Source organism: Heliangelus exortis, chromosome 2, assembly GCF_036169615.1.
Source record: "Heliangelus exortis chromosome 2, bHelExo1.hap1, whole genome shotgun sequence".
NCBI classification, from domain to species: Eukaryota; Metazoa; Chordata; class Aves; order Apodiformes; family Trochilidae; genus Heliangelus; species Heliangelus exortis.
In genome coordinates, this window is record NC_092423.1 from 117501656 (window position 1) to 117517750 (window position 16095).

General features: G+C 37.5%; 1 protein-coding gene across 1 annotated transcript in view; it reads left to right on the top strand.

Moving 5' to 3' along the window:
- C2H8orf34 (chromosome 2 C8orf34 homolog) overlaps nt 1-11235 on the top strand; it is a 158190-nt gene extending 146955 nt beyond the window's left edge. The window contains exon 14 of the mRNA XM_071737739.1: nt 10212-11235. Within this exon, the coding sequence (XP_071593840.1) occupies nt 10212-10219 (8 nt within the window). The 3' untranslated portion in view covers nt 10220-11235. The remainder of the gene's footprint in view (nt 1-10211) is intronic.
- Nucleotides 11236-16095: the final 4860 nt, after the last annotated feature.

The window sequence follows — 16095 nt, forward strand, 5'->3', positions numbered from 1 at the left end:
TGAGAACTGAACTTTGTAGGATTGATTTACAGTCACTGAACAATGACAAAGTTATCACAGACCACAGTTTACTTAGGTAAGTGAAAAAATGTGTCCTGATGTGTTAAAGTAGTTGTTCCAGAGAAGTGACATGAAGTTGAAATGGAGACTCTCTCTAGTAAATCTGTATTAACCAGAAAAAAACCCCCCCAAAACAAAAAAAACCCAACCCAAACCCAAACCAAAAAAAAAAACAAAAAAACAAACCAACAAAAAAACCCAAACCAAACCCACAAACCACACACACAAAAAAAACCCAGTAGCTCTGAAAAATACAGCCTTCATTCTCAGGCTTGCAACTCTATTATCTCTGTTTCACCTGTGTTCTTGTGAATTCCTCTGTATGAAAAAAAAGCCCTTCTTAATCCCCAAAGTAATCCTTAAGATCCTACACTCTTTGAAGCAGTAGTCTAATTACAAAAGCAAAGGTCAGCAGGATCATACCCTAAATGACAGAGCAAGTAACAGCAAGTAATATGCTATAAATTGCTATGTATTCAAACTGTAGCAAGTTCTATCTGCCTACAAGGTACCTGAGCTGTAAATAATCTTGCTGAAAATATTAAATGTTTTGCATTTTCTTTTTTAATTCACAGTAGCTTTGTGATCTGCAAAGGTGACTGTGCAAACTATTTCCTAACATATTTTAGGTGGTATACTTGAGCAGTTGATTCAATCAGCATGTTTAGAAAACTTATTACCTTCTACTAAAACTGATTTAAACATGCAGAGTTAAAAAATGAAAAAGCCCATTTCTTGACAGAATAGAAAAGTTATGTAAGTGGTTGAGGATCAATAATAAGCATGCCAGACAAACAGAATATATATTTAAATTATGCTACTTTAAAAAATTGTTTTCTGTTCATATACTTGTTTCACAAATCCATACATAGCCTGGGGTCTGAGTATGAAATTTCAGTTTATATAATGAGACACTGAAGAGCATGTGCTAATCTTTTTAACACTAGTGCAGTGTTCAAATTAAATTCTTTGTGTCAGCTGATTTTAGTTCAAAGCCAGTAAGTCCAGCTTGACTCAGATCTGAACCTTTCACTTATCTTTGGGCTGAAGCTCACATTAGCTGGGCAAAAAAGGAGACCCTGGCACCTGCCTTTTCTGTGCATGTGAATTTTCCTCTGTATTTTTGTAATGAATGTACAACCCCACAAACACTGGTAGGACTGGCTGCACAGACTGGTGCTAATTACATGACCAGTGGGACTGATGTTCCAGGACACATGAGATGCAATTTACGGTTCCTTTTTAGCTTTTCTACTTGAATTCCACAGGTGTGGAGACTTGTGATTATCCAAGATCCCATGCTATAAGATTGTAAGAATTTTGGTAGATCATTGTCACTGTCTCGTGTTACAGAATGGTAAATTATAAATAAAAATTTCAGTCCTACCACCAGACCAGTAGAAATGGTACTTGCTTAACTAATAATTTTTATTTCCTGAATCTGATGGCACTGAGAACATAGAAGGAAAAGAAGGAAGACGTGAGTTATACTTTCTGACCAAAAGTTAAAGCGTATTGTCAAGAGCATTGCCTGAATTCTTCTTAAACACTGACAGAAAAGGGGCATTAACCATCTCTAGGAAGGCTGTTCCAGTGTTTGAGCACCCTTGCCTTAAAGAAATGCTTCCAAATGTCCAGTTTAAACCTCCCCTGGTGCAGTTTTGAGCCGTTCCCATGAGTCCTATCATTGGATCCCAGGGGGAAGAGCTCAGCACTTCCCTCTCCAATTCCTCTTATCAGGAAACTGTAGAGAGCAATGAGGTCACCCCTCAGCCTCCTTTTCTCCAAACTGGACAAGCCCAAAAGCTGCTCTTCATAGAACATTCCTTCCACCCCTTTAACCAGCTTTGTTGCCCTCCTCTGGACACATTCTAGGACCTTAATATCCTTCTTCAACTCTTGGGTCCAGAAATGCACATTGTACTGAAGGGGAAGCCACACCAGTGCTGAATAGAGCAGGATGATCACCTCTTTTGAGTAGCTGGTCATGGTGTATTTGATGCACCCCAGGATGGGATTTGCCCTCTTGGCTTCCAGGACACGTGGCTGACTCACATTGAGCCTGATGTCACCAGCACCCCAGGTCCCTTTCTGCAGGGCAGCTCTACAGCTGCTCCTCTCTCCAGCATCTCTCTGTCCTAGGTGCAGGATCCAGCATTTGGACTTGTGAAATTTCATCCCATTAATCATCTCCCCATGCTCCAATCTGTCTAGAATCCTCTGCAAGTTTTCTACGACTATACCTAAAGGAGAAGAACAAAAATGATTGATCACAACAATACTTTCTGTATCTGCAATCTCATAATGATAAAGGTCATTAGAAATATTATCATCACCTTCTGAGGCTATATGCTAGTGTCATTGGGAAGCAGAAAGTGCAAAACTCCCATGTCTGACAAAAAGAAGCTGCCAGTTCCCATTTTGTAAAGTGAAGAGTCAGTGAGGGGCTTGGCATACTTGCTGATGCCAGTGCTTGTAGGCAGAGAAGCTGGCAAGATTGCACATCATTTTTCACCCTAGAGTTAATAAATCTGTGTGGATGTTGTGCATGTGATTTAGTGCTTAGGAGGGCCAGGAGTTTGTAATTTATGAGTCTGAGCAGAAGAGCTGCAGAATTAATCTTTACAATAGCAACACCTGTTCTTTGACTCAGCTTTTAATAAATTATACGTGGATAATATTTACCACATTCTTTGACTACATTGAGATAACAGCAGCCAGGTGTAAAACTCGTTTTGGTAGTGGAAAACTAACAATACAAAAAGAGAAGCTATGCAAGTCACCTTGAGTTCTTTTAAATTAATACCTTCTGGTTAGTGTTCTGCAAGAAAAAGAATGAAAAAAATTTGGAATAACAGTTTCAGATGTAGTCAGATGTAAGAGCTTAAAGAGCCTATTTTCAAAGCCAATGGTGGCTGAACAGAATTGGGTCACTTTGGCATCTCCCAACAAACATTGTTTGTGAAAAAGGTACAGTAGTGCATATCTTATCTTGTGCAAATGAGATCTAGGTTCTCAGTTCTTAAAAATCAAACTTACTTTCCAAAACCTTCAGGCTCTCTGACAGCATTTATAAAATTTATCCTTATCAGCAAGATACATAGGTAACTGGAAGTCAATACCAATTATGCTTCATACCATTCATGACAAATTTTTACATCAAATTGGTGCTCATATAAAAGTGTATAAATGTTTACAGCTTACAAGATTTGTTATGTTAAAGAAGGAAAGAAAAACATTTTAAAGAAGCATTGTCAGGTTTTTTTAGCATAGCCCCTTCTTCTTTATTGTCTCAGTTAATTTGTGGTCATATGTCAGTGAGTAAGGTAAATGTATAATTCTTTGCTCTTCTCATAATTTTATTAGGATCCAACATGTGCTTTTTAAAGTTCTACTATAATTTAGTAACTAGTTCTCTTCTTCTTGCTAGATATGTGCTCCTTTGGTACTTTGCACAAAAGGAGCAAAGAGAAATGAAGATGGTCACCACAGTATTATCCAAAATCAGGGGGCTGTGGTTCTTTTTTGAGTTTAGTGTCACTAAAAGGCCTGTAGACAGAGCCTCGTGTGTCTTCCTCCTCAGCTGTCATGCTGGAGACAGTTCCCCACCATTACTTGTAGTAGTTGCTTTTATTGCAATCTGTAACAATTTTTCAGACAATGCATAGAAATCATTCTTGGAAAGAGGAAGAATCTGGTGACAATATTTACCCCTACCACAATGCTTCAATTTGGTGGAAGTTCTTGGAACTGGTGAAAATTATTTTCTTCTTTATGGGTTACTGATGCAAGAAAACAGAAGTGCATGTACAACCACCACCACATTTCTTAGCCAGCTTTTCAGAAGAAAATCAACCTTTTGGGGGACTGGCAAGAGTCAGCTTGAATTTTCCCTTGAGGACAGTTCCTACAGAGACAACTGGTTGGAAATTTCTAATGCATCATTAGCTTCCAAGAACCTTGAAAAGACTGAGACTGTCTCTTGGTGTAACTTGACCCCCTACTAACTGGCAGGGATTTACTGGCCAAAAATCTGCTTTCTTGCATGCCTAACTCAAGAAGTAACCCACACAGCAGATTTCCTCAGGTCTCACAGCCTTGGACACAGAGGATCCCCACCTGCAGTCAGTCCATTTGGCAGATGTCTGTGATAGGTGAACAATGTAGACTCTTGGTGAACTTGCACAGGTAACTACCTAGGGAGGAAAAAGATCCAAAGAATGAAAGGCAATTTTTTTATAGAAGCAAGAAGTTCAGACTGCATTCTAGTAAAATTCCAAACCATAGAGTATTTCTCCATGGGTAAAACTCCTTACACTGAGCAGATTCACGTGGCTAAACAGTTACTTTTTCTTAATTAAGAAAATAAGTGTTCCTATGATCTGGAAAAGTTCTTTATCAGAACTGATAGTAAGGAGGAGTTTACTGCTGGAATATATTTTTGTTGTGAGTGTTTCTCTAGAGCCAAGTACTATTTTTTCTTGCAAGTTTTATGACAGAGCACAAACACATTCCATTTCTGTCAGTTAAATTCAGTATTTGTTCTGCTCTGATGGAGTGCAGCAGTACTGGAATTATTTTATTCAATATATCTGAGTTTAGGACAAGGCTAGATTTGGTTTCTCTAGGGAGGCATTGATCAAATATATTAGTTGATTGTATGTCTGGTTAATAAGAACATAACATATATAGATGGAGAGTTTTCCCAGTGAATAGTAAATTCACTGTAAATATGCACTTTTTGTCCAAAAGTTGAACTTCTGAGAGACTTTAATTGCAGGTTCATTGATCTTCTCGAGAAAAATACTTATTGGTATTCTTCTTTCATTTAACATTTTAAGTAAAAAGGTAATACCCCACAAAACCTTTCTGAGGAGCGTCTGAGGTTTTTGTCTGCTTGGGCTATTAATAATTTCCCAGATTCCTACAGCGTGCAATTAACATTTGTTAAAGAAGCTATGTCCCCTGTCATTCTCCCTTCCAGTGCCTTAGCTAGGCATTTAGCTTGAGATAGCTTCATGTCCCCTAAAGAAATGGGACAGCAGTAAGGATTGTGTTCCTGTTAACAGAATTTCTCCAGGCTGATTGCATGTTCTTGCCTGGATGTCATGTAACACTCATAGCTGAAGTTGCACCATTTCATATAACTTCTTTTCTGAGTCTGAATATGAGAAAAAACTATTTTCTAGCATTTGAAACCTTCCTGCTTGGATTTAGTTATTTATAGGTAGTGAAACAGAAGTAAAATTTGGCATTATTTCTGCCAGAAGTTAGATGACTGTTAGATAGTGAGAGGAGAGTTCAAACACAGCAAAGAACTAGCTAGTTGGAACTAGACTCAAGATTCCTATTTTTTAAATGGATATGCTTAAATACAAATCTGCAATTATCTTCTTATATTATTAAGGCTTTAGGTTATGTCAGATTGTTTCTACTGACAAATATTTGGTTTCATCTTAGAAAAGTTCACACTGAACTAAGTATTAGGGGGGAACTTTCCATTGCAGTGAGGAAAAAAATACTCAAAATTTGTTTCAGTGCAGAAAGCTATTTTCACTACAGCTTCCAAACCTAAGGATATCTTTTTCTGCAACTCACATGATTATGGTAAACTTGGATTCCCAAAGATATTTAATCTAATAAAAAATGACACAGTAATTTTAAAAATGGCATAGAGAATTATCAGGGCACACATTAGGTAAATTAAAAGCTGGCTCACTGAAGAATCAAATCCTGTATTTTCTAATGGGAAGAGGTAGATGAATGAGGCACATTAGGGTCTGATAGTTTTGTATAATTGGTGGGAAGGACAAGTTGAAGTTATTAAATGATATGAATCCCCTGGTATAATAATGGCCACATTCCAGTAAAATGCACTTTATTATAACCAGATGAAATATATTTGAACTAAACGAAATATATCTGGCACCAGAGAAACATATTTATCTCTGCTGCAGAATAATGAGGCTTTGTCCTGGAAAGCAGTGACCTAATGGATTTAGGATGATCATTGAAGATCATCTCAGTGTGAGCTCTCACCATAATGCTGTTACAAATAAGGGTAGACCACTGAATGTCCCAAAAGTTAAGTAGCAAGCTAATTATTCCTCATACTATCAGTAAAAAACTGTGGTTTTGGTGTCTTGCCATTAAGAATGATTGGAATAATGAGAGATTTCAGAAGATGATTAGAAACGATGCAGGGTTTGGGAAACCCCGTTAGGAGTTCACTTCACTTAACAGCATTCAAATAGGAATCTGAAAGATGTCTGGATATCTGTAGATAGGGATTTAATAATCTTTTAATAAAAAAGATTCAACTCATCAAACTGTGATGAAGGACATGAAATGCTGTGTCCCACCAACTGGAACCCTTAAGCACTGTAAGCAAAAGTTAAAGGAGTCAATGAACTCAGAGTCGTTAGTGTGAGGCGATAGGGCTTTCTAAATGATAGATGACACATAAACCAGCAGGAGATATTGCAGGCTCTCCATATGCAGGTATATGGGAAGTCAAACTGGCTGATCACAGCAAGATTTTTTTGTCTTGGTGCCTGTGAATATACTTAGAAACTGCAGTCCAAATGTGCCATTTCAGTTACTTTCCTGGACACTACATATTAGGTATGGATAAAGATGCACATGATATAATGATTATTATTTAACATTTATGTTAGCTGTTTTCTTACAAGCATAGAAAATGTGTGTAACTATAGGTATATATAAACACATTTTGGTGATTTTTAGTCTAAAGCTTATTCCAGTGGTTTTAAACTGCCAAGTTCTTGCTCCCCCCCAGGTTGCTTCTATTATCAACATTAGTCCTTGGAATATAAAAATAATTTACTTGATAAGGCAGAGTGTCTCTGGATGAAGTAAGGTCTGTCCTTAGTAATCCAAAAACATGCACCTGGGAAATATGACAGTTTGGATTAATATTGACCATAACAAAGATATTAATAAAATACTATTAAGCTTTACTGTGCTCTAAATAGACACGGAAGTCTATAGATTTCAAAGCACAAAATCTGTTCAGGGTAATTTTGTATAAGTGAATGTCTGGTAATATAAAAGCCATTGTATATAATAGCAGTGTTGTAGATACTTTGCTTTTTAAATGTTTCAGCTTTTTTAATTTAAAAATCATTTGCAAGTGGAGTTCTAAGCTTTCAGGAAAAAAATATTGTCTGTCCTTAGTTTTTTAATTCAACACAGTTCTGTGCCTTGTATAAACCACTTCGTATAGATAAATATGTAAGTTTAGCAAATAATTACCTATGCTCATCACTAAAAGATCAGTCTAAAAGGACATAATAGATGGGGGCACGGCAGTCCAGACTTTCCAATTGGAAGGTACTGACCATTTCATGTGTCCTTCATGACTCCTCCTGTATAGAGCTAGGGATCACATTGTGCTGATGGGCTCATTCATTTATGTCTTCCTTGATCCCTTTATTTGCCATGCTGGCTCAATGCTTTCACTATAGGCCCCAAAGATCTTGCTTTTTATTCCATTTAATTGTCCCAACTTTTTTTTTTTCAAGAGCTATCTATTACCAGTGCCTTATGTAGTCATTTACAATAGTGAAGAAAGTAGCCCTGATAGCCTAATACTACCAAAGTATTATGGACATTGGTCCATGTTCCATACCTACTTTTCTTTTTTTTCTTTTTTATGCAAATCACCACATGAAGTGCAAGACCCGAGGAGTAGCAAGCAGATATTACAGCCTTTTGCATTAAATTAGGCCTTGAAAAGCTTTAGGCTTCGTAGCTGACTGATTGGTTCAGCAAAGGGCCCAGATTGTTCCAGAAACCAGCAAAAAAAAGTCAAATGCTTGACTGCAAACCCAGGATGCAAAAATTATCAGGAGGAGAAGGATCTATAAAACAAATCTGTTTTCTTTTTTCAGCCTAGTACTCTCCAAGCTCTAAAAAAAAATTAACACTCCTTATTATCCTAATACTATAAATGTGTTTTATGAGATTTATTCTATGCCAAAACTGTAGAAATTTCTCTTTTATCATGAAGAGGAAGGATTTCAAATTCAAGTAAGAAGAGCTCTATAATGGAAAAGGTTGAGATTTTATGAGACAGTTACAGTGACTGTTCTTGGTCCAATCACAGAGAAAATCCATGAATGTGGAGACTGGGAGAAAAGGAGAAGAGAGGAGGATTGATCTTTTATCTGTGACTTCTGTCCATTTTGGTGGAATTGTGTTTGGCAGTACATAGTGCCAGTGTAATGCCACAGCAGGATCTGGGCAACCCTCATTTCCTTCGGGTCTTCTTTCCCTGATCTGTGAAGTGGGTTGATAAAATGTGATAACTGACAGGAAAGCTACAAGAAATCACCAGTTAATGTTTCTAAATATGTCTTGGTGGGCCCTAATTCTAATGTCTGGTTGTATGCCTGGTATTCAGTTTTTCTGTTACTTTCCCCAAGTCAGTCAGTGGTGGCTTTCTGCTTGTATTAACTCATAGTCTTGTCTTTCCCTTTTATACTGGAGAAATCAGCCTGGCAGGTTTTGACTTGGCTCACCTGAGTTCAGCAATATAGAGTGAATGAGTCTGCATATAGAGTAAGTCTCATCCAAGCTATTTTTTCTCTGAAGTAAGGAGAGAAACGAAGGGGCTTCAGAGGCCAGCTGGAGATCTGTCTTACTAAAGGGCTAGTTGAGACAGGTACAATGAATTCTATCATCCCTTTGGGGTGTCCATCAACTCTTACATCTCCACCTAGAGGTTTCTCTCTCTCGTGTCAGCTGGAAGTTGATTTCATCTGGCTAATGTCATTTCTCATCAGTCAAAAGTTCAGTAATGCATATGGGGTAGCATGAAATACCTTTTTTTGGCTGGTATCCCATTTCCATCTGCCGCTAAGAAGACCACAGTCCCTAGAGTTTTTGTGGGTAACAGTCATGAAAAGAATCTGCTTCATAAGAAACAGGCTTTCATATATTTGCTTTTCTTTTTCCTCCCTTAAGACAAACCTGTCTCTTAAAGATCAAACTGTGACAATGCTTGAATATCTGCTAAATAAAGCACTTCCAAGGAAAACAGTTGTTAAGCATTACATAAAAAGGAAAAAAAACCCAACAACAACCCAACAACAACAAACAACAGAAAAAAGCATCACCACCACCACCAAAACAAACCAACAAGGTTAATAAAGAATGAGAACTATTGCTGAGTGAAGTTTTCTTGATGTAGGGGTTTTCATGGTGTGTACCTTGCTCTGTTGAATACCAGTACAGTTCCAGACATGAAGTCCAGGCTTATCACCTGGCAAAGTGAAACTTCAAGATCTTATTCCAATTGTATTTAATTAATTAGCTGGAGACAATGGGAATAGTGTGTTCCTGACAAGTTCATTAATCTCTCATTAATACTTGAGTATTCAAGTGATCAAAAGGAGAGAGTAAACACAAAGCTTCTGTGTCTGATTTTCTTCATTGTTTAAAAATGGCAAGGTGAAGGATTCTAAAGTAACATATAGACCTTTATGCATTCAGCTGTGTAATTAGCTGTGGTGGTGGTGGTGTTCATTTCCAGTTTACAGCCCTGATTCTCTAGCCAGATCCACTTAATAGGTCAAGTTGCAGCATTATGTCTTTTACAAATATTTGAGGGGGTGGGAGGAAGAGAGAGAAGGTTGTGTAAGAGTAACATTTGCAAAACAGTCTGTTTCAATATGTGTATATAAATATTTGTAAAAGCAAAATTTCCATTTTGCTTTGGGGAAGATTTTCATCCTCTGAATCCAAGCAGAAATTAATACATCACTATCTCAGCTTATCTGATGCATCATGGTTGCCTATTATGTTTGATGTCTTTTGCAACACATATTTTTTGCAATCTATGACTTCTATCAACAAAGAAACAGAAGAAAATCCCTCAAAAACACAATAATTGGAACAAAAAATGTAACAAAAGTAGCTGTGATTTGCTTCTGAATATTTTAGGAATAAAAATTAGTTTGTGTTCATTAAAATAGTGATCAGTGTTGCTTATCTGACTGTGAGTTCAGCATTATTATTATATTTTACCAAATGCAAGCACAATGAAGGATTAAGTTTTCCTTTTATCATATTTTTGCGTGCATTAAATTTTAGCCCTAATTTCTGTGTTTTTCTGTTTGATTTCACAGGTTTGTGAAATCAGTGGGATTGTTGAAGAGCAATGTAATTCAAACAAAACCACGGTTATCAAAGCTACACCGGAAAATTTGCTTTAGTTTATACATAATAATTTGAAATACAGTTATTTTTCTAGTATCAGCAGTACATAAGTGGAACCTCTCTGATATGTGGATGCTGTAATGCACTGAATCAGAGTATTTACTGTGATACAGTGGCCTCAGGAAAGAAGGGTAACTGTTGCCTTTTAGTAAAAAGGTACTATAAGGTTTTTGTTTAGTTTATAACCCTGTTATTTTGGATTGACATTTGATAAAGTAAACGCCGCCTGACCAAAAGAAACTTTACCTAGAGATTTTATGTATTTTAACTTGTCTAAGGTTTTCTACTCCGTATATTTTTGTAATCTTTACTCTTTTTTAGATTAATAAACATTTATTCACCCACATCTGCCCATATGTGTGTCCCATTCAGGTCCCACAGAGAAGCAGCCGTTCACTCACAGTCACCTGCAGAGAGAGGGGAGGAGGGGGAGTGAGGGAAAGAGCATGCCTGGGGGTAGCAGGAAGAGGCATTGCCCATGCCACATAGCTTTGTATTGAGTTTACCTACTTTGATCTTTAAAATTAATAAAGACTCTGTCAAAAAGGGAACGTATCAACAGGGAATGGAGCATGCATGCAAAAATAAAGCACATAAAGGAGAGCTGCATATATATAACGAATCATTAGTTACCCATACAGATTATCAAAACAAATTTGCTGTTTAAAAGAAGCTAACTGGTGTATGCTGTGTGCTTGGAACTTTAAAAGATGCTTTTGCAAAGACATCAAGGGAAGGGATGTGGCAGTTGCATCTACTGATTTCATTTACCTGTTAATTCTGTCAAGTGGGTTCTCAATTTCCTTTGTCTTCAGTTATGTACGCTTGGTCCCTGTATCTTAGGCATAAAGATATAATGAAATTGCTTGCAACTATAAAAAATACAGTATAACAAACCATCTGTTTAAGAAATAAATATTGTCTGTCATGAAAGTTTCATAGTGTGAACTTTTTTTGCTGTTTTACAAATACACAGTGCTAAATACACAAAAACCGGATGGTCTGTCTTAGCAAGTAAAATGGGAGTTAACCTGGTGTATCATCATAGTGTAGACTTCCTACATGTGAAATGTTTAGGATACTGGAATCTTGTGGGTATAGTCCCTTGAAGTTAATTTCAGAAAACAGCTTCATCACTTTATTATCAGTAAAGAAAATCTGTTATTCTGTCTGTATTTGGAATATACCTGAAGACTGATTTACATATAGAAGAGTGTATTATCACTTATAATGCTACATTTTGTCAGTTGTGCTTAGTAAAGCATTCTTGTGAAACTAATATCCTTTTCTCAGGTTTTGTTCTTCCTCAGTGGCCTGCATTTCATGTTTTACCTTGACACTACTGAAAACAGTGGAGTAGGTTTGCCTTTTTTCTTCATCCATTTGTTTCGTTGGACATCTGTTAAACCACATTCTCTCTGCCTCATGCCTTTACTGGGTGAAATTATTTAATCCCTGGGAAAAAAACTAATTGATTTCAGTAGAAATAAGGCTGTCTAGAGCATGTTAAAAGACAAATCAGAATTTGGCAACTTCTTAATTCTAAAAGTTTTTGCATGTCTAAGAACTTGAAGAGAGTTTTGGCTAAGTAGAGCAATGAGATTTGGGCAGAGACATGTCTGGTATTATATTTTGATTATATGTGAAGAAACGCACGACAAGCTTTAAGCAGAAAGGCAGAATATAAATCCTGCTTCTGGTCTTCAGTGGGCAAAACCCCTTTCAGTTGCAGATGAAGTGGTTACCATGAACACTCATCAGAATGATTTTTAGAATGATTTAGCAAGTGTGAAATGTATGAGTGTGTCTGGAAGTGTGATAGGATGGCTTCTCTTTTGAGTGGTCTCAGCTGTAAAACTTGTGAAGTCTTGGGCTCCTGGGATCTGGCTGTTCTTAGGACTGGCCAAAACAATGGTATTTTCTAGGACAGTTTCTGAGCCGAAGGATAGAGGACAAAACCATGGAAAAATATTACGTTGTTTTCACACTAACACATACAGAAAACTCGGTGTCATTGTTTTGGTTTAGTTCTCATGATTTTGACATGATCTCATGATTTTCAACACGGGGCTGGCACTACTCCCTCTGATGCATGTGACAAGCAGTCTTGGCTGACACTAGAAATTAGCCCAGTAACCACTGCTGGCATTCGAAAGAAGAAGCCACAGGGTACTCCGACCACCAGCAAGCTGACAGTGAAGTGTAACAAGTCAGAAGAACTCCAAGAAGGAGCCAAGATGCTCTTAATAGGCAACAAGCAGCTGGGCTTAGGTGCCTGGGGGGAATAAACAGCAGCTGGGAAGGGCATGCTGAAGGCATGTGTGATAAACTTGTTTTCACTTTTGAACTGCAGGAAGCCTTACTCATTTTCTGTTTGACCTTTTTGGCTTCAGGAAGCAGTTTCCATTTGTCAGTTGTTTGTGGAATAAACTCTGCCTCCATGGTGCCTAATTGAATTGAGAGTCAGCTGTGCAACTTCCTCTTGGTGATGCTGCTCTAGTTGGTTTGGTAAGAGTATCAAGGTGGGTTTTTTTTTTTGCTTTTGACTCTGCACCAGGCACTTTGAAGTCATCCTAAAATGTTTATTGTAAGCTATGAAGAGTGTGCATTTCTCTAGTTGCAAAGAACAGAGTAGATTTAGAGCTTTTCAGAAAGATACTTCATGGGTCATTGGTGATCCTATTCAATTACCACTTTTTGACAGAAAAAGAGCTGTGATAAACAGATAAATTTTTCTTTTCCATATATTTACAGCTCGGATTTTTGAAGCATTTGAAGCATACTAATACAATGATGTAGGGATGTAGTATTCTTATCAGTAATTGTAACGGAAAAAAATACAAATTGTATTCAATTGTAAAAAAATGCATCTAATAAGCAGCTGTCTTTCTTTCAGAGACCAATAATATTAGATCCCTTCTGTACTGCTCAGATCTTCCTCGTTTGACAAACTGGAAGAGTGTTTTCTTTCTAGCTCAGTGTCTTAACTCTAGGATTTCTATGTGTTCTGAGAGATAAACGGGGAAGAAATTTTATTTGCAGAAGTTATTGAAATGAAACAATTTGTTTTGAAATATTATCCAGTGGAAGATTTCTCTGAGCAAATCTGTATCTTGAAAATGTAAGCAATAATTTTAAACCACATACCAACCAGCTGTACTGTGCATATATATATTATATTAACAAAGTTTTCTGGTCCTGTGGGAATATGCTTCCTAAAAATATGGCTGTGCTCACAATTTAAGTCTCTTTCTTCTGAGTCAGTGCTTACAAAAGAGGGAGGCTTCCTTCCCTCTCTCTGGAATGTTGCTTCAGGTATGTCTACATGGCACTTAGAGAGGTGATAAGGTTAGAGTACTAGATAAGAGCAAGGGGAATTCTAAATTGAAACAACTAAACTCAGACATGTGAACTAAATGAAAACCAACTCCCACATTATGACACAATTAGTTTCTCTGGCTATATGTGGACATGCTTTACATTTAATCCAATGAACTATTAATGTAAAATACAAAAAAACTCCCATGGGATAGATCATAGCAACCTGGACTTCTCTGCAGCAAGTATACAAACTGTTTAATTACCACACTTTTAATAATGGATACTTTCAGGCAGCTTCCTAACAAAATGATGTGCATAATAAACCCATGTTCAGAGGCAGGCTTTTCCTGTGCTTATAGAAGTTTGGTACCCCTTTACTTCTGGTCCTGGTTTCTACTTTGTTTGCATTAGGCAGCAGCCAATTAGGCAATGCAAGTACACAGTTTTGGAGGTATTTTTGCCATTTACAATTTTTGTTGGAAGTGCACAAGTTTGGGGTTAAAACAGTAGTTTAAACAGACAACTGCTTTGACAGCATTACCTTGCTTAATGGTGTATTGCTGAAATATCAGCCAAATTACTTTTAATTACTCTAATTACCAAGTTTCAAAGCTGTTTAAAAGTCGACACATCTTTATAAGTTAGAATCCTAACACCACTGTTCCTTATGCCTTTGTTGCTGGTTTCTTTCCTGACATTTTGTACAAAATGAAAGCATAGCCAATTAGAATCTAGTTTTATGACTTTTTTCTCCTTTGGATGCTCTTTTCTATTGCTCATCCACTTTAAGAGAACATTCAGCAATATTTTGTGAGTACTGTCAATAGAAGTTTCCTCTATGATAGCTTTAAACTTATCATGATGCAAGTGAAAACAGTACTGGACCTTAAGTTCATTTCAATCAGCAAAGAAGTCTAGTGATATTTTCACTTACAAAGCATAGTACAAATATATAAACTTGTATTTATCATGAACTGCAATTTAACCTACAAAGCTCCATACATATCTCTGTTGTTGGAAGATGATTTAGTGATTAGTAGAGTGCTATACAGTGTTATACTGTAGAATTTGACACACTCTCCAACTAGTGTGTCTTTTTTGTATGAATAGTGTCTGTGTTATATTTGAGCTTCACATTGCTTTTCATGTAATTAATTATCAGCCAATCCTGGAGAATTATTTTGGTTCTGAAAGAATTAGGGAGAATCACTGAACCAATGACTGCTAGAGATTCATGGGCCTTCTTTTGGGAGCTTAGTGATGGAATATTGTTCTAAATTGTGAGATGGAACCTTCTTTTTGCCCACCAAAACCAGCTACAGCACATCTCTGAAGAGATGCTGCAGGACAGTGAACATAAATAGCTCCTCTTGTGACCTGAAAGCTGACCTGCTGATTCTCACCAGGGACCTCCTGTCCTAGAAGTGTACACATGTGTTTGCCTTCAGAAGAAGTGTAATAGGAAATGGGGGTGGGAAGGGCCTCCACATATCATTTAGCTGCTAACCCTGAGGCAGAATAACTGCAGCTAAACCATTTCTGACAGATGTTTGTCTAATCTGTTCTGAGAATGTCTGGAGAGGGAGAAACCCACTTCCTTAGAAATTCATGTACCCAAGTGCTTGTACTTCTGCTTTACAGTGTTTTCTCAAAACAAGATTTTTTCCCCTTGAATACATTCTTCACACCTCAATTATTTGCACCTTGTTTCTGCTAACATTGACTTCAGATGCCACCCAAGCAACCGAATGAAGTACTGGTCCTGTAAAACTTTTTGAGTTTTTCCAGTGATTTAAATATGGCCAGGATTTTACCCTAGACAGTTGCTGAAGAAGCATTGTCACAGCCAGGAGATGTGTCAGCCACTGACACCAAGGGCTTGCACTCTGCAGGGTGCACATCTTGCTGCTCTGAGAAGCCCTGCTTTACACTGGAAATCACATGTGATGAAACAGCAAAAGGTCATTCCAGCCTCCATGCTTCAGTCATTGTAGCTGTCTCCACAAAGTGCATGAGGAATTCATGAGTGTATTTCACAAACTTGCCAAAATGCTCCCTGGGGCCCGGTAAGCACCATAATTCAAAATCTCTCTGTAAGTGCCTCCAGAAATCATTCTCTTCCTATTGATGTGTGTAATCCAACACCTACACACTCACAGCTCCAGCTTTAATAAAGTGTGGGGCCCTTTAGCTGAGATTCCAAAGCAACTTATACTTCCTGTCCCTCCAGGTGATGCTACATTTCTGTGTCCAGAACACATCATCTGTTACTGACTTTTCATCTGGACACAGATCTTACAGAATTTAAAATATTTTCCTATGAGGATGTGTTGAAAACATCTGATGGGCTTGCCTGTGATGCATGGGCCTTCTGGGAGAGACTGTAGCATCAACCTCATCCATAATTCTGTGTCTGTTCTAAGCAAAGGCTGTAAGCTATTTGAAAGACAGAGCTAAAGCTCTTCAGGTAGA